This window comes from Staurois parvus, unplaced genomic scaffold (assembly GCF_062004578.1).
Source record: "Staurois parvus isolate SC_StPar_1 unplaced genomic scaffold, SC_StPar_1.0 ptg000289l, whole genome shotgun sequence".
NCBI classification, from domain to species: Eukaryota; Metazoa; Chordata; class Amphibia; order Anura; family Ranidae; genus Staurois; species Staurois parvus.
Window position 1 is genome coordinate 772501 of NW_028318085.1, and position 22681 is coordinate 795181.

General features: G+C 41.9%; 1 protein-coding gene across 3 annotated transcripts in view; it reads left to right on the forward strand.

Moving 5' to 3' along the window:
* ARHGAP17 (Rho GTPase activating protein 17) overlaps window positions 1-13231 on the forward strand; it is a 181583-nt gene extending 168352 nt beyond the window's left edge. Inside the window, exons 20-21 of one of the 3 annotated variants that reach the window (XM_089682415.1) lie at window positions 2956-2979; window positions 11385-13231. In XM_089682415.1, coding sequence (XP_089538541.1) covers window positions 2956-2978 — 23 coding nt within the window. In that variant the 3' untranslated portion in view covers window position 2979; window positions 11385-13231. Of the gene's footprint in view, window positions 1-2955; window positions 2980-9755; window positions 9805-11384 lie in introns of all 3 variants that reach the window. The other 2 variants (XM_089682416.1, XM_089682414.1) reach the window with 2 other exon arrangements.
* The last annotated feature ends 9450 nt before the right edge of the window (window positions 13232-22681 follow it).

Sequence of the window (22681 nt, forward strand, 5' to 3'; positions counted from 1 at the left end):
AATCCAGTATCCAAGGGGTTCACACCTAGGGTCCAGAGGTTTGAAGATCAGGGAGGGCTCCTAAAGTTTTCTTAATAATTCACTGCTAGTTTTCTCATGAAAAGCAGCAAAATGTTTTACTCCCGACTAGCAGCTGGAATGTATGATGCAGATATCAACAGTCTTTCCTCAGCTGTCAGACAGGCACTTTAGTACATTGTCTTGCTGGATGTGATGGAATACAGCACATAGATGAAGAGCTGTGAAATGCTGGACCCCAGTCATATCTCTTAGGTCTGGGTTTCAATGTGAGGCTCAATCTTAGACTAAGATTTAAGTTTTATAAACAGAATTGATTTTTTTTGTTTTTCTAAAGAATAAAAATAAAGCATAAAAAAAAAAAAAAAGTGTATATACAGTCAGGTCCATAAATATTGGGACATCGACACAATTCGAACATGTTTGGCTCTATACACCACCACAATGGATTTGAAATGAAACAAACAAGATATGCTTTAACTGCAGACTGTCAGCTTTAATTTGAGGGTATTTACATCCAAATCAGGTGAACGGTGTAGGAATTACAACAGTTTGCATATGTGCCTCCCACTTGTTAAGGGACCAAAAGTAATGGGACAGAATAATCATAAATCAAACTTTCACTTTTTAATACTTGGTTGCAAATCCTTTGCAGTCAATTACAGCCTGAAGTCTGGAATGCATTTATTTATGGAACGTATTTATTGATGATGCGACTGCTGACAAAAGCAGCAGGATGAATTCTGAAGTGTTTCGGGAATATTATCTGCTCATATTCAGCCAAATGCTTCAGAACTCATTGGACGCCTCACAGTGCAGATGGACAATGACCCAAAGCATACTGCAAAAGCAACCAAAGAGTTTTTTAAGGGAAAGAAGTGGAATGTTATGCAATGGCCAAGTCAATCACCTGACCTGAATCCGATTGAGCATGCATTTCACTTGCTGAAGACAAAACTGAAGGGAAAATGCCCCAAGAACAAGCAGGAACTGAAGACCGTTGCAGTAGAGGCCTGGCAGAGCATCACCAGGGATGAAACCCAGCGTCTGGTGATGTCTATGCGTTCCAGACTTCAGGCTGTAATTGACTGCAAAGGATTTGCAACCAAGTATTAAAAAGTGAAAGTTTGATTTATGATTATTATTCTGTCCCATTACTTTTGGTCCCTTAACAAGTGGGAGGCACATATGCAAACTGTTGTAATTCCTACACTGTTCACCTGATTTGGAAGTAAATACCCTCAAGTTAAAGCTGATAGTCTGCTGTTAAAGGACATCTTGTTCGTTTCATTTCAAATCCATTGTGGTGGTGTATAGAGCCAAAAATGTTAGAATTGTGTCGATGTCCCAATATTTATGAACCTGACTGTGTGTGTATATATATGTATATATATATATAATTAGTTTAGCTTATTGGAAAAAAAAAAGACATATACCTCCTTGAATTTCATCCTTTTAAAACTTCTACCTTCAGGGCGTGTAGTGCTTAGCAATCCTGTCGCTGGCAGCAACCCGCCACCAGCAGGATCAGTAAAGCGCACACACCACAGTGACGCTCCCTAACTGGCTAATACACTGCACTATCACGCTCACCATCAGGATCAACAGAGTGACAGTTTCAATTGTAAGAGACCAAAGAGAGAATCAAATGAAAAATCCTTAGGAGTCCAAAGTCTTTATTGCTCATCTGGTTACAACAAGCAGGGCAAAAGACAGTCAACACACTTCAGGGGCCACACAATCAACCCTTATCAGACTTGGAGGGAAAGTTTACAATAACTTACATAAAAAGGTGATAAAGCTGAATTTCCACAAAAAATACACCATTTTTCATATATGTTATGTTAAACTTCTCCAGTCCTAATAAAGGGGTATTGTGTGGCCCCCGAAAATGCATTGGATTTCTTTTGCCCTGCTTGTAACCAGTAGAACAATAAAGACTATGGAAACCTAGGGCTTTTTCCTATGGCGCTCTCTTTGACCTATTACACTTGGTTTTCTCAGGTCGGGTGAGTGTCTTCTCCCCAGCGGAGGGGGGAGGGAGGGAGGTTGGGGGTCCCTGGCTTTGTGGTGAGCTGCTGATTACAGGTTAGTTGGGCTCAAGTAATAACTTTGTCTGCATTTTGATAACCTGTGAAAATTTGTCCAGTGCCCCTCTACCTCCTGACCTTGCTTGTTTCAGCCAGTAAGGCAGTGATGCTGTAGGAGAAAAATCAAAACGGAATTTAAAAAGGCAAGGGGAAGTTAGTCTTGTGCCTCTCCTCCTCCCTTTTCCCAAACACACCCTATTTCTTGATGGGTGCTGCTCAGGAGCTGACTTAGAACATGGAGGTTAGAGAGAGGATGGTGAGCTCCTCTTTTTTTCCTTTCACCAGGTTGCATTAAGGGGATCCAGCACAATTAGTGAGCAGACTTTAGTTTCTCTCAAATTGGTCTATTCTGATCAGTGCATCCCATTCTAAAAGACTTCTATGTGGGAAAGGAAGGCAGTCACACTCACTGACACCTTCACTGTCCATCTCTGCTTTGTGGAAAGTTTAGAAGGACACTGCAATAGTGTTAGAGATAGTTGTAAAATCAGTTCCACTTGATATCACTAATAGAAAAGTTACTTACCGCATCTTGTTAATTATTCAGCATTACTTTTCCTAATAGCAGTGTGAATATCCTAAATTCCTACTTACATAAACTTGTGTTGTTGTACACAAAATGGCCGTTCCTTCAAACACAACGGCTTACGCCTGCAGACCAGATGCTGTTGTACCTCTGCCCTCAATCATTAAGAGGTTTATATCCTCAGTACATGCTGGCTATCACTGGCTGTTTTGCTCTCAGCATGACACTAAACCCATAATCAAAGAAGGGGTGGTGGGGTTGACCGTGTGCTGCGTGGTGGGCAACGCTTGCTAATAGTTTTGTCTGTGGTGCCTCCAACAGGTTGGGAAAGTTACCGGTATTAAGGTTTGTACACTGCTGACACTGCCTGCACCGCCTCTGTGTTTGTGTTCACCGCTTGGCCTTGCGACCTTTGCCGACTCTTGATTTTCATTTCACCCCATCCCACTCCCAACCATATTGTCCAGACCTCCCCTTCCTACCATCTGCACCCAGCACCAAATCTGCATCCCATCAGCACTATCCTGAACCATAGCAATAAACACTCTTGAGGAACTGATCCATGTCCATATATAAAAGATTGATGGGGATAGCTACAGGGACTTTCTTTACCATAAATCATTTACTAATGGAACCACTTAGTTCCCTCCTTGGGCTTATGGGAGCTCTTCTCCCTTTTTTTTTTTTTTTTTTTGAGAGGTTATCACTATACATCTTATTCTTTTAACTGCTCTGGTTACTGCATTACATATTGACGCTTACTGTATAAAGCAGAGCCATCAAACGAGAGGCTATATCATAGCAGTGAAGATTGAGTTAGGAGCTGCTGTCTGATTGGCTGCTGTGGATATTGTTCTTTACACTACCTTACTGTCTAAGCCAATGTGCTCTGTACTCTTTGCTCTGTCATTTTATTAAGACCCTGTCACCACACTCTTCAAAAAGTTTCCCATAAGAATTATATGTGCATTGTACATATTTTAGGCGTGTTATTTACCTGTAAAAGCATTCCTTGTGTAGATATCCATTAGCACTGAGATTGCTGCTGGTCATTGCCATCATGAATGTGATGCAGCCTCAGCAGACCCGGAGCTATCACTCAAGTGACATTCTATAGCAGGGATTCCCAACCAGGGTTCCTCCAGAGGTTGTTAGGGGTTCCTTAACCCGTATGCGCCAAGAGTACTCAAATACGTGGCCTCTTGGCGGGTGAGCCTTGACACCGAGAGGCCACATATTTGCATACCCGAATATAAATAAACCTGTTCTGAGGTTTATTTATAACTGCGTGCTCCAGGCACAGTTACCGGGCCTAACGGATCTTTTTAGCTATCTGTAAGAGTTTAGTTCTTCCCAATGTCCACAAGTGTAAGGAGCATTCTTCCCGCTGACCATGAACACTCATGTATCTTGAGTTGTAGAAGTCGTTATTTTTAGCAGGGGGTTCTCTGAGACCAGAAAGTTTCAACGGTTCCTCCATGTCAAAAACTTTGAAAAAGGCTGCTCTATAGTATTCCCTTTCAGTCCTCCATCAGAGCTACATAAAAACTTATGTAGGAAAATGAATGGAGAGGCGAAGGAGCTGGGTCAGCACATACAGTAATTAGACACACTCAGCAGAGAGGGCTATCATGTGTTAGGAGAGATGGAGATGGGGCTGTGCTTGGAAACTGACTCTGAAATTTGGAAAGAAGTCATACTTTCTAGTAAGTTCATATTGTGTGTGGAAAAAAATGAATTTATACGATGGAAAATTGCAGTTAGGAACTCTTTAAAATACAAATTGTTTTCTGAACTTTTACCTACAATTTTTGAAGTTGGTGACAGGGTCTCTTTAAAGGGCAACTCCAGATAGGAGGGGTCTACAGGCTGTGTAGAGTGTAAATCGCACATCCACATCTCCCATGATCCTATGGTAAAAGGAACTTGTCAGGACAGAAATGCTGGAATTGCTGTCATAGTTATCCTTTACTGCTTTCAGTCACTGACCTGAGACATTTATGCAGGCTAGGAGTCTCCAATTCACTGGCTGCATATTTATTCTGGATGATGACAGCCCTGATACTTTATTAAAGGACAAGTTCACTTTTACAAAATAAATAATGCACATTTTTTGCAGGTAAAAAATATGCATTTATAATTTTTTTTTTTTTTTTGTTGTTGTTGGGGACCCTTAAAGCATTTCACTCATGATCAGCAGATTGTGGGTTTAATGCCGCAGTCCCACAGACTGTGTATTTGTCTGCCCATACCTCCAATATAAGCAGGCAGTTACACACTGACAAGAAGCTCAATGAAGTACCTAGAGTGCTCAGCAATGCTCTGGTAGTTCATTGAGAACTATAAGCCAGCCGCCGCAAAAGCTGTCAGAACTTGTAGTTCTTCTGTTCACAGAACACTGTGAATGAATGAATGACGCATTTTTTTTTATAGATTGTGACAGTGAGTGGGGGGGAAGATGCCCTTACTCGCTATCAAAATGGGGACTCGGGAAGGGGGGGGGGTATGGGGGCCAGTGCATTTGTAACATGTTACACCCTGAATATGAGTGTAACCTGTTACAAAAGGTGAACTCATCCTTTAAAAAGATATTGGTGAGAGTCCAATATTTCTTTTGTGACAAGTGTGCTAGTACGTCCCTGTCCCAGACTTCGAAAACCACAGGCCTACTCCTCACTCTTGCCTGCACACACTTATGGGGCCATTTGGTTTCTGTTTCAATATTTTTATTGAATTTTCAGAGAAATATAACAAAGAAAACACCCACTCAGTGGCCTAAGGCAGAAGTATGGTCATTTTAACACTTGGGATACATAAGCACAGACCTATGGATCAGGCCAAATAAAGTATCAAATAGCATCGTTTACCCTAGGTTCACATCTGTGCGGGTGGCGCCGCTGCAGATCTGTGCAGCCGCACCACCCGCACAGAGAAATGCGGAGCCGCGGGCGGGTGTCATTAGATCTGATGGCACACCGCCTGCACTGGAAAACGCAACCGTACTGGGAACCGAGGTTCCCGTGCGGGCTGCGTTTTCCAAAGAAGTGCAGGGACTTCTTTCCCTGTGTGTCACAGGCACGGGAGTCCATTCAAATGAATGGGCTCTCGTGCCCGTGCAAAACGTGGCCCACAAGGCCGCATAGATGTGAACTGGGGGTGAAGCATGGGCTCACTCAGTACTCCCCTGCACATGCTCAGTACTCCCCTGCACATGCTCAGTACTCCCCTGCACATGCTCAGTACTCCCCAGCACAGGCTCAGTACTCCCCAGCACAGGCTCAGTACTCCCCAGCACAGGCTCAGTACTCCCCAGCACAGGCTCAGTACTCCCCAGCACAGGCTCAGTACTCCCCAGCACAGGCTCAGTACTCCCCTGCACACATGTATTGATGGTATAAGGTGTCACATCCTTCATTTTTGGTGGCACACGGCTTTGGATATGCTGCACCCTGGTGGTAGAGCGGGATTTAGTTTGCATGGTAGTTGGCTGGTATTCACCTCACATCTAGACACTCGCACAGGTGTATTTGAATGTAACTGGTACACTAGTAATACCATATGGACAGCATTGCTCAAAACTAGTGCACAGACTATACCATTAAAGAGGCAAGAGCCAGCCAATTCAATTCTTCACATACTTTGTAAATGGAAAGCCTTTTCATGGTTGGCTGGTAAAGCACCTTTTCTGTACAAGTGTCTGTGCACCAGTTTTATTCATTTTTCCAATTTTGTTTGCATATGTCTGTTTTTAATATATTTATTTTATCATTTATGACTTTTATTGTTATGCTGTACATGCAAGCACAAACTTTTTTTGTGTTTGTAGTCTGTAATAGTAGTTAGCCACATTCAACTGGACTTGTTTTGTAATGTTGAAGATATTTCATAGCTTCTCCAAAAGCTGCTTCTTTAGTTCTAATGAGTGTCAGGAGCTTACCCCATGACTTATGTCCACACAGGTAGAATAGACACCTTAATCCAATCACCATGGAATGTATAAAAAATGTTTTTTGACAACCGGTGATTTGACAACCGTTAACATCTTTAGCCATGTAAATTTAGGAATGACCACCCAAGAAGACCTCCTGACACCAAGGATGGGAATAAGATAGTTCCACAACTTAAACATCTCTCACCTTGCTCTTGGACACTCGACATCTACACATTCCATGTTGATTGGATTAAGGTGTCTGTGCTCCTTGTGTGGATGTCAATGCTGGAGTGTCTTCTCAGAATTTATTAGGACTGGTGGCTTGGCGAAGCTACAAATAGAAAGTGACTAACTACTACTAGACACACCATGACCTGGATAAATGAGCCTTCACGTAGTTCAAAATGTTTTATCTTAACTACTTTAACTACACGGTCTAACAGGTGTTAACATGATAATATAGCCGATATACATGAGATCAGTCCTTTAAAAACTAATATTTTGGTTTATAGTAGAGGCTGGACAGTTGACAACCCCCCCCCCCCCCCAACATTCTTCTATGTGTCACGTGGACTCTGATTGTGAAATCTTTAGATATTTCTGAGTTCCCAGGTGTAGCCATGATGAGGGGCTTCCACTTTTCCTGCAGAGATTTTCTATGTATTTATTATAATGGAGAATGTCACAAGAGGAATCGGAACACACAAAGGTGGGAGGAGATTGCCAATGTGGACAGGAACAGAATCTGGAATTAAGCCAGGGAGATCTCACTTTTGGAGTATCCAATACAAATTAAGCCAGGGGCTGTGTCAGCCCACCAGACTGCACCTATAACTACGGTAAAATATCACATTTGGGTAGACTTGACTCTTTAAGAGAGCCATCTTGTTGAGGAGAACCAGCATTCAGTATCTCAGCTTAGGAACTTGCAACAACCCTAGTTCACTTTTTGAAAAATAGTAACTTTTCCTACAAAATGGCCAACTCCTTTGATGACAGGTATTTTTTAAACAAATAATTTATTTGCTGGCTGTGAATTGAAGGCATACAATTATTACGAATAATAACAAATCTGAAATGAGAGAAGTCAACAATTATGTGTTCAGGCCCTGAATATTAGAAGGGAAAGGTCATAAAAGACTTTTGTGGGTCCTTTTACAGAACACATTTTGGCTAAATACCTTTTAAGCAAGATTGAAGTTATTTTACTAGCAACACTGATTTTATTTTTCAAAATGGAACTCCAAGCAGAATAGTTTTCCTTTAGATAGAGTGAGTTGGTTACCATCTCCTGTAAGAGGTGTCACCATTGGGAAGAATTACAAGAAAGGAAGTGGAAAAATCTCAAAGTTGATAGTCACAGGAACAGGAGGTGAAAGGAAATACCCTAAGAGTTCACCTGTGCTGGTGAGAACTGTCAAATGTGGGATTTCAGCTCACTTACTTTCAGAAAGTTTGCTTGCATTTCCTGTTGTGTCCACGCAGGAAGTGAGGATGAATCCTTGAATGATGACTAGCCTAGGTGGGCTTATCTTGGACTTCCTTTTGGGTATACACAGGAAGCGAGAGTAAAGCCTGGTACACACGGGCCGAATTTTGTTCAACAAAAACCAACCAACATTCGGCCAGTGTGTACAGCAGCCTATCTGACAGAAGCCGGCTTCCAATCAGCACTTGCAGCCAATAGCTGCGATCGCTGCCCAGTATGTTCTGGCAATCCCCTTGTCAGAACACAGTAGTTCAGCAGGGAGATCGCTATACTAACATTGCATAGTTAGTACAGCAAGCTCCTCAATTTTTTTCGTATATCACACTGGGTTGAAAAAAAACAAACAAACAATTACCTGTGTGTACCAGGCTTTTCACTACCTGCGTGTACCAGGCTTTTCACTACCTGCGTGTACCAGGCTTTTCACTACCTGCGTGTACCAGGCTTTTCACTACCTGCGTGTACCAGGTTTTTCACTACCTGCGTGTACCAGGCTTTTCACTACCTGCGTGTACCAGGCTTTTCACTACCTGCGTGTACCAGGCTTTTCACTACCTGCGTGTACCAGGCTTTTCACTACCTGCGTGTACCAGGCTTTTCACTACCTGCGTGTACCAGGCTTTTCACTACCTGCGTGTACCAGGCTTTTCACTACCTGCGTGTACCAGGCTTTTCACTACCGGCGTGTACCAGGCTTTTCACTACCGGCGTGTACCAGGCTTTTCACTACCGGCGTGTACCAGGCTTTTCACTACCGGCGTGTACCAGGCTTTTCACTACCGGCGTGTACCAGGCTTTTCACTACCACTGGGGAGTGGTAGTGAAAACTTGACCGAGAATCTAGCCAATTTCTATTCTAAACTTAGGGTACCAGTTTAGGAATCCATGATGGTTCTTTATTTCCCATTTACAGGGCCACACCAACAAATATAATATATGAAGAAGGTATGGTTCGGTTTGCTCCTAGCAACCAATCACCTCCTTCCCTTTAGGCATTTAGAACTATGTGGATGAAAGAAAAGAACGTGATTGCTTACTAGAAGCCAGGAGCATATTTACCACAAGGCATTTGCCTAGGGCGGCACTTTTCGGAGGGGCAGCAGTGCCCCCCGGAAGAAAGGACAGAAGGGACACATACGGCATGGGGACCAGGTAGCATCCGAGAGGGGGCTGCTTGATGTATGCAGAGCCCAACTCTCATTCCCAGGGATGTCTGGAGCTGTGAAGGTTAGTTTCTTTCTCTCTCTGTTCTTGGGGGGGGAGATTTGGAGGACTGTGTGTTAGTGGAAGGCTCCATCAGGTATGGGGGCAGGGGGTATTGTTGTTCAATGTCAGGCTCTCTCTGCTGGGGGGGGCATCCGATTTTTGTGTTGCCTGGGGCAGCACAGAACCTAAATACACCACTGCTAAGAGCAGCAGACGCAGTACTGCCTTAAGACACATCATGGAGCCCCTGCAGGCGGCCATTTTGTCTTGTGAACCAGTCCGCAAAGGACAGGCAGCCAATCGGTTCCCTGTGAGGACTACTCTGTGTGCCATATTCCTCACTGATGTTCTAATTCCTTTTAAATTGATTGGTTGAATATTTAGCTCTGTCAGAAAGATGGCTGCCTTTACAGCAGGTAGCTGAAAAAATGATTTGGCTTAACATGTTTCCCTGTATCAGATTTCTAACTGTACACAATTTTATGACCAACTCAGATGTTTGATGGGCTTTATCAGTAAACACTGACTTTGGAAAGTGTCAATGGTAAGGAACGAGGCACGTGATTGGCCGAAACATACACTCATCTGACACCTGCCCTCCAATCATGATTTCTCTCACTTGTGCTGGGTACTAACAGTATGTGGCCCTAACCAGGCTTGTATGCACTCACTAATCCAGCATGTGGGCTCCCTGGGGGTGTGGCTTGCTTCCTTCTAGCCTGCGTGATTGTCACGTGGAACACAAGAGCACACAAGCAGTTGTGATTAAACCTCCCCAGGTTTGTGTTATATTGTCATTCTACTGCTTTTAGCTTGTTGTCTCTGCAGGGAGCAGTGGGCTCTGTTTTTGTATAAACGTCTAAGACTGGTCTCAGCCTGAAGTATTGCCCCCGACATGTCTGGTTCTAGACTGAGTTTACGGTTCAGATATGATTTCCACTACCAAATTAACCAAATCCCACAGAAATCATTTGATATTTCTGAAACCTTCTGCAATATGTGAGGTCCATTAAAAAGACTTGTCACCTTCACACACTGTGCGCAGCCATTTTGATGCAGTCTGAGCTGAAAGGTACGAGTAACACGAATTGATAAAGCATAGACTCCCTTCTATGCTGCAGCTAAAGCATCCTCTGTCTAGAACAGTGGTTCTCAACCTGGGGGTCGAACGACCCTTTCACAGGGGTCACCTAAGACCATCGGAAAACACATATTTCCAATGTGTAAAGAGCAGCTACTGTGCAGAAAGCAGCTACTGTGCAGAAAGCAGCTACTGTGCAGAAAGCAGCTACTGTGTTGAAAGCAGCAGTATTGGAGGTAAAACGACACTCATGAATTATAATTACTGGGTAAATAATTTTATGGTTGGGGGTCACCACAACATGAGGAACTGTATTAAAGGGTCGCGGCATTAGGAAGGTTGAGAACCACTGATCTAGAACAAACCAGTCAGATAACAGCTGTCATTCTTAAAGCTGTTTAGACCATAAAAGCAGACATCTGACTGGCTGCTATGTTCAACATAGGCATTTTTTATTCATAAGGCTCACTATTTTCTGAGACCGATAAAATGGCGGACTAAAGTGTGTGTAGGCCACGGGTCAGCTTTACATTGTACTTTCAGGCTTAAAAGAGGGAAGTGCTGTAATCCATTCCAACCAATGAATCAAAAGCTTGGGTCAAACTGAAGAAACCTAAAACTGATTGGTTGGTACTGATTACAGTACATTTGACAATGTTATACATTTTTTAAGGTGGAAAATCTCAGTTTTTAACATTAGGCATGGGAGGTGCGATGGTGAGAACATTTATGAGATATGCTATTAATATTTTAGCTTGATCTATAGATCTTACAGTTGTTAGAAATAGAGGTTTGGGGTACTGTAGAGTGTCTTACTGCTCTGCAGTAAAACATGCTGGCCCATCATGTGTGCCTGACCTTTTTTTTAGGCGAAATAATATATCCAAATTCATATCTTGTAAATGTATCTCCCATTAGTAAAGATATATTTCCGTTCTGCCTTATAGGGTATGAAAATGTCTCCTTTCTGAATTGTATGTATTTGATATAATGAAAATTGTTGTTTTTTTTCCCTTGTTTTGCTTGCTTATTTCTCTTTCCAGAACCAATAGTAGCACAGCCTGTCACTGATTCCATGTGCCCAGTCCCCTTTACAGATCCTTCTCAGCTGATGGTCGCCCTTCTCGATTCCGAAGCCGAGAGCACAGCTTTGTAAAGGAGGCGGAGTCTTCTGCACTCCCAAGACGCAGACAATCCAGCCCTGCTGACCCATCTAGGTTGTCGGGTCAAGACCCAACAGTGAGAAGCTTTTACTGTCAGTCGTTTTGTTGGAAGATAACTTTAAAGTTTGAATGACCTGATGTGTCTTGCCTTCGAGGATCGCGCAACCCTGGCTGCGGGGACTGATCGGACAATCCCTTCAATATATACTTATTTTATGCCACTAGTAATAAAAAAGTATTTAGCTGTACAGGATAGAAACTTCCACAGACATTCCACCACCACAGTTAAATGAGTTTCTATCCTTGTTTATAAACCTCTCGGGTGCCAGTCGGGGCTTGAACTGCCACTGTAGTAGGAATGGGACTGCATATTGCACGTACCTTTTACATATACCGGTTTTCATAATAAACCTTTTAGGCTTTAATATTCAGAGGCTGAGGAACTTGTTGACTGATGCTAAGAGAATTACTAATGTCATAGGCACATAGTTTGGGAACTGCTGGTTTTCAGTTACCATCTGTAGGGTAGAAACCTGGAAATGCACACTCCCTTATTGGGCACATTTAGTAAGCCTGGGGGAAAAAAAAAGAATTTTAAAATGAAGCTGTTCTTTGTTGAAGGCTGTGTTTGCTGGACTTGGAAACAGCCTATGGGCTTTCTATTAGAATCTTGCTGCTGAAACCCTATTAAAGCTGAGAATTGTTTTCCCTGATCTTTTTATTCATTTTCTCCATAAATAATGATGAGCTATCAACAGAGGCTATGTATGACTTCTGAAAGGCAATTGACCGTGTTGAGCTGAGCAACTACATATATTTTTTGGAAAACAATAGGCCCTACAATGTTCAGATCTGAACTCCAGGAATTCAGCCACTTTTTAAAATGTTCTGGCATCCTATGAATTTAGTCCAACGAGATGCATGCCATCTTGGGGACTTATTTAATTTACATCTGGCCGTTTTTACAGAGCTCCATGAGTATAGCTATCACTATACTCCCGGAGCGACTCTGTTCTCACACACATCGTCTCTGCTCACTCCACTCCTCCACCGTCCATTGACGGAAGCCTTTATATTCCCTGAGTGAGTTTGCTTAGGGCAAGAGGAGGGGCAGGCACAGCGGTGGAATGCGACTCAGGAGCTGAGGCCACAGGGTCCAGCTTCGGAGCGCCGGAAGCATAGTGATAGTTATGTTCCTGGCACTTCGAAAAAATGTAAAGTGCAAGAGATAAGTCCACGACGCGGCATGAACCTCCATAGACTTAACCCCTACTATTACAGCACAGTTTACAAAGTAGCTGATTTTCCTGGATTCAGCTTTATTACAGGCACTTTCCAATGTTTTAATTCAGACATTAAAGTGTTTGTGAACTTTAAATCTGTTTTCAGTGTGTTTTGGCTTCATGTCTCACTGTATACAGTTTTTTTCTTAACCCCTTAACTTGGAAGGCAAGCCAGAAGGTTTCCTTGACACCAGTTTAATTCATTTTTGTTGTAGAACATGTGATAAAATATTCATTTTGTCACATTCATTTCCAGTCTTTGCCTATAGGACATATTGATAAGCATAGCGCAACATATTACCTAGAAAATGCACAAGTGTGTACTGAGCAGTAGTTAAAGATGCCAGCCAATGCCCCCTTTTTGCTGTGTGTGTGAACAGAGCCTGTTTCTCAACAAAAAGCCCACTCTTTCTTGTTACAATAAAAGCAGTTTGAATGTAAGAACTTTTGTGTTTTCTATCTGCTACAAATCTTCTGCATATAAAAGAAATATGTAGGTTTTTACACCATTGATAACACAAATTATTCCCTAGTGGAAAAGAACAAACAAGGGCGCACTCTCATCGTGCATTACCGTGGTATAACACGTATTTTATTAAATGAAAAGAGGATATATACTCACAAACCAACGTGATAAAAGGCAGTAAAAGTGGTCCACAAGAACAGTCACAATACATCTTGTCTAATGGTGCAGATAGGCTAACGTGTTTCGGGAGCTGAACCCCCTTCCTCAGAGCTAGAGATGTGCCTGCTGGCTACAAGCTTATATACTAGTGAAATGTCAGAAGGAGGGTGGATAAAACCCTTCCACTCCGCAAAAAAAAAAAAAAAGGAAGAAACTTGAATGGTCATACTACCTGAACTAGTATATAAGCTTGTGGCCAGCAGGCACATCTCTAGCTCTGAGGAAGGGGGTTTAGCTCCCGAAACGCATTAGCCTATCTGCACCATTAGACACAGATGTATTGTGACTGTTCTTGTGGACCACTTTTACTGCCTTTTATCACGTTGGTTTGTGAGTATATATCCTCTTTTCATTTAATAAAATACGTGTTATACCACGGTAATGCACGATGAGAGTGCGCCCTTGTTTGTTCTTTTCCACTAGTGGTCAGATTCCCCGATCTTAAAAGGGCAGCACCTCTTCGGTTGGCATTTTGGCATCGCCTTGGTTGTATGAAGACTGGAGCGCTGGTTTCGTTCGTTCACAAATTATTCCCTACACAATATCATTTTATGTAGTGCTACTGTACCATGCAAGACACATAAGCTAGTCTTGACCAGGGGCGGACTGACCATTTGGAAACTCGGGCACTGCCCGAGGGCTCGGGGTCAGTAGGGGGCCCCATGAAATGTCTCTGGTACCTTTTTCATAGGCTTTTTGGAGTTTGGGCAAGGACACAGGGGCCCCATGAGTTGTCAGTCCGCCCCTGGTCTTGACAGAGAGTTTTTTTTGTGATTAAACAGGAGCTGTCACTTTTAATATACCATAGGTCTAAATTCTCTAGAAAAGCTGTGATTTCAGCCACCAGATTTTTCTAATCCCTTTTATTGTACATCACAAAAGAAAGGAAGGGATTTGGCTCCCATGAACAACAGTTTAGATATAGTTTTTCCTGATGTATTTTTCTAGGCTTTTTTTCATTTTCGTTGTTAAATGGTAGCCTAAGCGGTGGTTTGTGCAGCAAGCATTGACAAAGTGTGTGTGTGAGGTACCAATCATCCCCATTTCATGATTGCTGAATGCAACTCTCTATTGGGAGGTTTATTCCTTTCCTGCTGACTCTTCAAGAAATCTTAATGAGACATTTCATGGGCTTCCCAGTCATATGATTACTGTGATTGGTTGTCAGGTGATCAGGAACCCATACTTCACTCCCAATAATCACTGTGTGATCAGGAGCTGTTGGTGACTGTATGGTCACAGTGCTGGGGGCACACAATAGTTTGCTCCCAGCACAAAACAGCAATTTATAAATGTGACCGCTTGGAATAAAGCTTACCTCTGTGTTGCCACATATAGGTGTACACTAGTGGAAAAGCATTAAACAAGCAATTAGCTGCGCCTCTGCTGACAGGCTTTGGGCTTCCATCAATTTGAGATGTTTCTGAGATTATTCAGAATTCATTGATGGGCTCTGTTGACCTCCTCCTGACCTGCATTCCACCTGCTCCGTGATGTTTTGCAATTCCATAGACATATGTGATTTGCAAAAGCTGTCTGAAAGGAACAAAAGCCCATGAATGCAGGAAAAAAAAACATAGGCCTGTTTCACATGGGCTTCAGCTTGTATAAGAGCAGTGTGAACAGCAAACTTTGACAAAGCATTTGTAGAGGTTTCTGCAAGCTTTTTTGAAGCTTTTAAAAAACCATTCAACTCCAGTTTGTAAATGTTGAATGCAGATCCTAATGGAAGCGTTGATTGCCACTTTAAGCAAGCTGCTGGCAAGCTTTTCATCAAGCTTCCAGAAGTTCTGAAGCCTGCTAGCAGCTTGCGTAAAGTGGCAATCAACACTTCCATTAGGATCTGCGTAGATCCTAAGGGAAGTGTTGATTGCCATTTTAAGCAAGCTGCTGGCAAGCTTTTCACCAAGCTCCCAGCAGTTTTGAAGCCTTCTAGCAGCTTGTTTATCCCCTGGTTCACATCTATGCGGGTGGTGCCGCTGCAGATCCACATGAAAATCTGTGCAGCCGCAACACCCAAACAGAGAATTGCGGACCCGAGGGCGGGTGACATTAGTTCTAATGGCACGCCGCCTGCACTGGGAAACGCAACCGTACTGGGAACCGAGGTTCCCGTGTGGGCTGCGGTTTCCAAAGTAGTGCAGGGACTTCTTTCCCTGCATCTCACGGGCACGGGAGTCCATTCAAATGAATGGACTCTCGTGCCCCAGCACACCGCGGCCCGCACGGGTGCATAGGTGTGAACCTAGGGTAAAGTGGCAATCAACACTTCCATTAGCATCTGCACAGATCCTAATGGAAGTGTTGATTGCCACTTTAAGCAAGCTGCTGGCAAGCTTTTCACCAAGCTTCCAGAAGTTCTGAAGGCTGCCAGCAGCTTGCTTAAAGTGGAAATCAACACTTCCATTAGCATCTGCACAGATCCTAATGGAAGTGTTGATTGCCACTTTAAGCAAGCTGCTGGCAAGCTTTTCACCAAGCATCCAGAAGTTCTGAAGCCTGATAGCAGCTTGCTTAAAGTGGCAATCAGTACATCAACATTTACAAACTGGACCTAATTGGTACTTTTAAAGCTTCAACAAAGCTTTCAGAAAGCCCTGAAAATGCATTGTCAAAGTTTGCTGTTCACACTGCTATTATACAAGCTGAATCCCATGTGAAATAGGCCTTCCAAAAACCTTTTGTTAGCAGTTGGCAAATTCTGGTAGACCATGGGTCTTCTGCCGATATATACTAAATGCTCTGTAAATACCTGAAGAACATTATACCTACAAGATCTAGCATTTGCACACTAAGATTAAACAAAGGCCTAAGTGTATTTGGCCTCCAAGATATACTTCAAATCCAAAAATGTAACTAGAGGGCAGTTTATAAAGAAAAAAGTGACATTTCCAAGTCCATGTAAAAGTTTCAGTAGATGACCAGAGCTAAAGGCTTCACGCACACGGCTGTACAGTGTGCAGAGCCTGTGTAACCATTCTCCCAGGACCTCTGCCTACAGTAACCGATTGAGAAGAACTAGAAGATGCAACTGCACGTGGTTATGTGCCGGGGGTTGCGTAAAGCATTCACATGTACACTGACGTACGATCAGAACGTGCACGTCTCTGCATTTTTGTCTGTGCGTTTGCTTTACGCAACCCTGGCATATAACTGCGTGCAACAAGATCTTCCAATTTATCTCATTGGGTGGCTGTACTTGGTGACAGCGGGTCCTAGGAGAATGATTGTGCAGGTTCTGCATGCTGTACATTAAGAGTGTGCATTAAACTAAGATGTTTGCATACAGCAGACTTCCATGATGATATCTGAAGGACATCTAATGTTGGCCTCTATTCAGCCTATAATGTCTGATCCAGGAGCAGACTGACAACTCATGGGGCCCCCGGGCAATAGGGGATCACGGGGCCCCTGTGTCCTTGCCCAAACTCAAAAAATCCTATGAAAAAGGTACCAGGGGCATCTCATGGGGCCCCCTACTGACCCCAGGCCCTCGGGCAGTGCCCGAGTTTCCAAATGGTCAGTCCGCCCCTGGTCTGATCACCAGGCACATTGGATTACACCATGATGCAATGTAAATACTTTGTTAAATATAGGCTCTGTACAGGTCTGGAACACTGCGTACAAGTTTTGAAATGTTATTTTTGTATGGATAAGGTAGATTTGACTTTAGGTTTACCATTTATATATCAGAGATTTGAAACCTATTTTAAAAAGGCATTACATCTAACTCCACCACCCCTTCCTTTCCCTAGTTCCATCTTTACTGGGGCCATGTTGGAAAGTGTCTGATTGTAGACCTGTTTGTGTTCATAGCAAAGCCTGTCCCTTTCGAGCTTCTGGCACAATGTGAATGGACACAGCCCTTCAAGCTGGCTTGGTCTCATTAAATTGTCGAAGTTGAGAAAAGCCAACCATTTTGTTGTCCATACAAAAAAAAAAGGCTGATTTGTCTGGCCAAAGACCGCAGCCATTCTCCACTCAAACATTCTAAGCTGATTATGAGGCAAAGGCAACAGATGAGGCCTCCTATCACTGAAATTTCCCCAAATATGGATATTTTGACTTCTGTCCGCATCAGTCACACTCTTAAGAATGGCTCTGTTTATTTTTTTTTCTTTCTTTTTTGCTTTTTTGGTCATAGCAGATTGTATTGAAACAAATTGTACAGACTTCTAGGCCTCACGGTTTCACTTTTTTTTTTGTTTCCTATGGTCCGGCGCAGGTGTGAGGCAGTTTAAGCGCTTTGGATATGGTTGAAGACTATGTAATATAAATTATATATTTTTGGCACAAATAAAGGAGGTTTCTGTTAAATATATATTTCCTGTTTCTGAGGAAATAAAACATGGTTGTGAGGTAAACATTCTTTGTCTGGTGTCATTGTGTGCTTTCATGTTGGAGCTTTTTTTCTTTTAAATACAACTCAAGCTTTATGTGGAAACCTATTTTAACCAGTTGATGACCGCCCTATAGCAGCTTTACTGCTACAGGGTGGCAGCTGTGTGCAGAATATATAGGTGACTTTGCACTTCCTGGTTGGGTGTGCTGCTTCTGCTGTGATTAGTCACAGAAGCTGATCATTGGGTGCCGGCTAATGGATGACCGCTGGCACCCGCTGATCGTCAAGGAGAGAGACAGACAGAACACAGCTCTGCCTATGTAAACAAGACAGAACTGTGTCCTGTCAGCGGCGGTGTGCTGAAATTTGTTTCCCATAAAATCCAGCACATCCCTTGATAACACCATATAGTACACATATAAACACTGGTTAGGCACACAGGTAACCTTTTGATCGCCCTAGATGTTTAACCCCTTCCCAGCCAGAGTCATTAGTACAGTGACCGTGTAAATTTTTAGCACTGATCACTGTATTAGTGTCACTGGTTCCCACAAAGAGTCAGTGTCAGATTTTCCGCCGCAATATCACAGTCCAGCTATAAGTCACTGATCACCGCCATTACTAAAATAAATAGAAATTCCAGTATACACCATAGTTTGCAGACGCTATAACTTTTGCGCAAGCCAATTAATATACGCTTACTGGTATATTGTTTTACCAAAAATCTGTAGCAGATTACATATTGGCCTACATTTATGAAGACATTTTTGATTTTGATTAAATTTTTTTTTATTGAATGTTTTATAGCAGAAAATAAAAAAAAATTTTTTTTTTTTTTTCAAACTTGACAGCCTTTGTTTATAGCACAAAAACAAAAGTGGTAAACCAATTCCACCAACAGAAACTCTATGTGTGGGGAAATAAAATTACATACTTTTCATTTATGTACAGAGTTGCATGACCACGCAATTGTCAAAGTAACGCCGTGCCACATATAAAAAATGGCCTGGTCAGGAAGGGGGGTAAATCTTCTGGAGGTCAAGTGGTTGCGCTGCCCACAACCAATAGCAATCAATAAATAAAAAGCTGCTGTAGACACCAAATGTGTTCCTACATTACCAAAGCAATCAATAATATTACCCTCCAGAAGATTTACCCCCCTTAATGACCAATTTTTTGGAATACAGCACTGCATTATTTTAACTGACAATTGTGTGATCATGCAAGGCTGTACATAAATCAAATTTGTCATTTTTGTCCCCACAAATAGAGCTTTCTTTTGGTGGTATTTAAGCAACTCTGCGGTTTTTATTTTTTGATCTATAAACAAAAAGACACCGACAATTTTGTAAAAACAAAACAGTATTTTTTACTTTTTGCTATAAAACATAGCCAGTAAAAAAAAATTAAATTTCTTCATAAATTTAGTCCAACATCTATTCTGCTACATGACTTTGGTAAAAAAAAAAAAATCCCAATAAGTGTATATTAATTGGTTTACGTGAAACTTATAGCGTCTAGAAGAGGCGGTATATATACTGCATTTTTAATTTATTTTTTATACTAGTAATGGTGGCGATCAGAGATTTATAGCGGGACAGCGGCAGGCATTCTGACACTGGGGTGTGAACTAACTGTCACTGACATCTCCAATGACACTAATACAGTGATCAGTGCTAATAAAAAGCACGACACCTTACTAATGACACTGGGCAGGAAGGGGTTAACTGTGTAATGTTTTAATGTTTTTAATTTGTTTTTACTAGGGAGGTGCTGCTATCTATCTCTCTTCTTTGCAGATAGAAAACAGCATATCCCTGATGACAAGAGATGTGTGTTGTTCACACACAGATCTCTACCGTGTCAGCTTCTCCGATCACTGAGTCCTGGCTATGAATCACAGGCCGGGACTCAGTGATTGACACCTTCAGGAGCCAATAAGGCAGGAAGAGAGGTGCACAGGCACCCCCTACCCGGAGATGCTAAATCATGTGATTTTTGCACAGCATAGCTGCCTTATAGCAGTACATCTGTGGTTAAAGTGCTAAGCTGCTTAGATAGCTCTCAAAAAATATAAATCAAATACTGTTGAAGCGCTTCCAATATGACAATAAATCAAATATCATATAACCTCATACCATAACCCTTTATCATAAACAGATCTCCCCCAGTGTTCAGTATCTTTTGTGAATGTGCAAAATATATATGGAAGCCCATTGTAAATGGGATTGATGGTCTGTGTGCTTGGGGGAATACATAGTCCTGTACATACACTGTCATATCCAACTGTTGGTTGAAAAAACTGAAGCTTTTCTAAAAGACTCCAAGCATTTGATCCAGATCCTTGAAGATTTAAAGGCCTATGATACATGCAAACTGGTGACAGCTGATGTGAATTCGCTTTATACTATCATCAGCCACGAACAAGCCGTTGAAGCCGTAAGATGGGCTTTAAATCGTTTTTCAGATCTTCAGGAAACAGAAGAGGTTTATTATTGAATGCCTTAAGTTTGGTCTAACTCATAATTACTTCTGGTATGGATCGCAGTATTACCAGCAATTGGTAGCTAAATTTGCTCCCAGTGTCGCCAGTATTTTTATGACCAAATGGAAATTTTAAGAAATTTTTGTTGATTGGCCCCCTGAATTGAAGTGTTATAGGCTCTTCATACAGTTAGGTCCATATATATTTGGACACCAGGACAATTTTAGTTTTTTCAGGTATTTTTCAAAACATATTCAAGCTGTAGTTCTATAATGGATATGAGCTGCAAGTGCACATGCTCAGGTTTAATTTGAGGGTATGTACATCCACATTGGAGGAAGGGTTTAGGAATTACAGCACTTAAGAGTAGCCATCCCCCCTTTTTCATGGGACCAAAAGTAATTGGACAAATGAATATAATCATAAATAAAATGTTCATTTTTACTATTTTGTTGAGAATCCTTTACTGGCAATGACTGCCTGAAGTCTGGAATCTATGAACATTACCAAAGATTGGGTTTCCTCCTTTCTGATGCTTTGCCAGGCTTTAACTGCAGCTGTCTTCAGTTGTTCTTTGTTTGTGGGTCTTTCTGTCTTTAGTTTTGCCTTCAGCAAGTGAAATGCATGCTGAATTGGGTTGAGATCAGGTGATTGACTCAGCCATTGCAGAATATTCCACTTCTTTTCCTTCAAAAGGGGTTGCTTTTGCAGTGTGTTTTAGATCATTGTCCATCTGTACTGTATAGTGCCTTCCAATCAACTTTGCATTTGGCTGAATCTGGGCTGACAGTATATCTCTAAACACAGCAGAATTCATCCGCCTGCTTCTGTCACATTATCAATAAACATCAATGACCCAGTGCCACTGGAAGCCATGCATGCCCATGCCATCATACTGCCTCCACTATGTTTTACAGATGACGTTGTGTGCATTGGATCATGAGCTGTTCCAAGCCTTCTCCACACTTTTCTTCCCATCATTCTGGTACAGATTCATCTTCGTTTCATCCGTCCAAAGAATGCTTTTCCAGAACTGGTCTGGCTTTTTTGATGTTTTTTGGAAAAGTCTAATCTGGCTTTTCTATTCTTCAGGCTTATGAATGGTTTGTACCTTGTGGTGAAACCTCTATATTTGCTCTCGTGAAGTCTTCTCTTGATTGTAGACTTTGACAATGATACGCCCACCTCCTGGAGAGTGTCCTTCACTTGTCTGGATGTTGTGAATGGGTTTTTCTTTACCATAGAGAGGATCCTGCGATCATCCACCACTGTTATCTTCCGTGGACATCCATGCCTTTTTATGTTGCTGAGCTCACCAGTGCGCTCTTCTTTCCTTAGAATGTACCAAACTGGTGATTTGGCCACTCCTAATGTTGCTATCTCTCTGATGGATTTGTTTAGTTTTTGAAGCCTTACAATGGCCTTTTTCACTTGCATAGACAGCTCCTTTGAATGCATGATGAAGGTTCACAGCAATAGATTCCAAATGCAAATACCACACTTAGAATCAACTCCAGACCTTTTACCTGCTTAACTGATGAAGGAATAATGGAGTAGCCCACACCTGGCCATGAAACAGCTTTTGATTCAATTGTCCAATTACTTTTGGTCTATTGAAAAAGGGGGGATGGCTACTCTTAAGAGCTATACTTCCTAAACCCTTCCTCCAATTTGGATGTACATACCCTCAAATTAAACCTGAGAGTGTGCACTTTCAGCCCATATCCATTATATAACTATAGCTTGAATATGTTTTGGTAAATACCTGAAGAATCTAAAAATTGTGCCGGTGTTCAAATATCTATGAACCTAACTGAAGATGATATTATGTTAATATGGTAGGGGGAGTTAGCTCGTCTGGATGCATTTAAGTACTGCTTGAATATGAACAATAAAAATATAATTATAAATTGGAAGATAGAAAATAGATTGAATTTCTGGATATTTTGATTGAGAAACATAATGACCATTTTACTACAAGAACTCTTTAAGACGTGATAGAAATGGCTATATACCTAAAGAAAGTTGTCACCATCAACCATGCCTGTTTATTATACCAAGAAGGCAATTAACTCGAATAAAGAGGAATTGTACAGAAGATGCTGTATTCGAACAACAAGCGAAAATGGAATTAGAAAAGGTGAGAAATATGAAGAGAGACCTCATTAAGGATAAAGATAAATCCAGGGAAAGGAATATGGATATGAACACCGCTATTCTTGAATGCAATGTTCAATATAAGAAAATAGAAAAAAATTGGCATAGTTTCAAGAAAGATTGGCTATTATTATCTATACTCCCTAAGAATCCAAAATTTTATAAATAAAAAAGCTCCCTCTTTAAGACACAAAGTGGTGAAATCAGTCTTAGATCCTCCTAAAC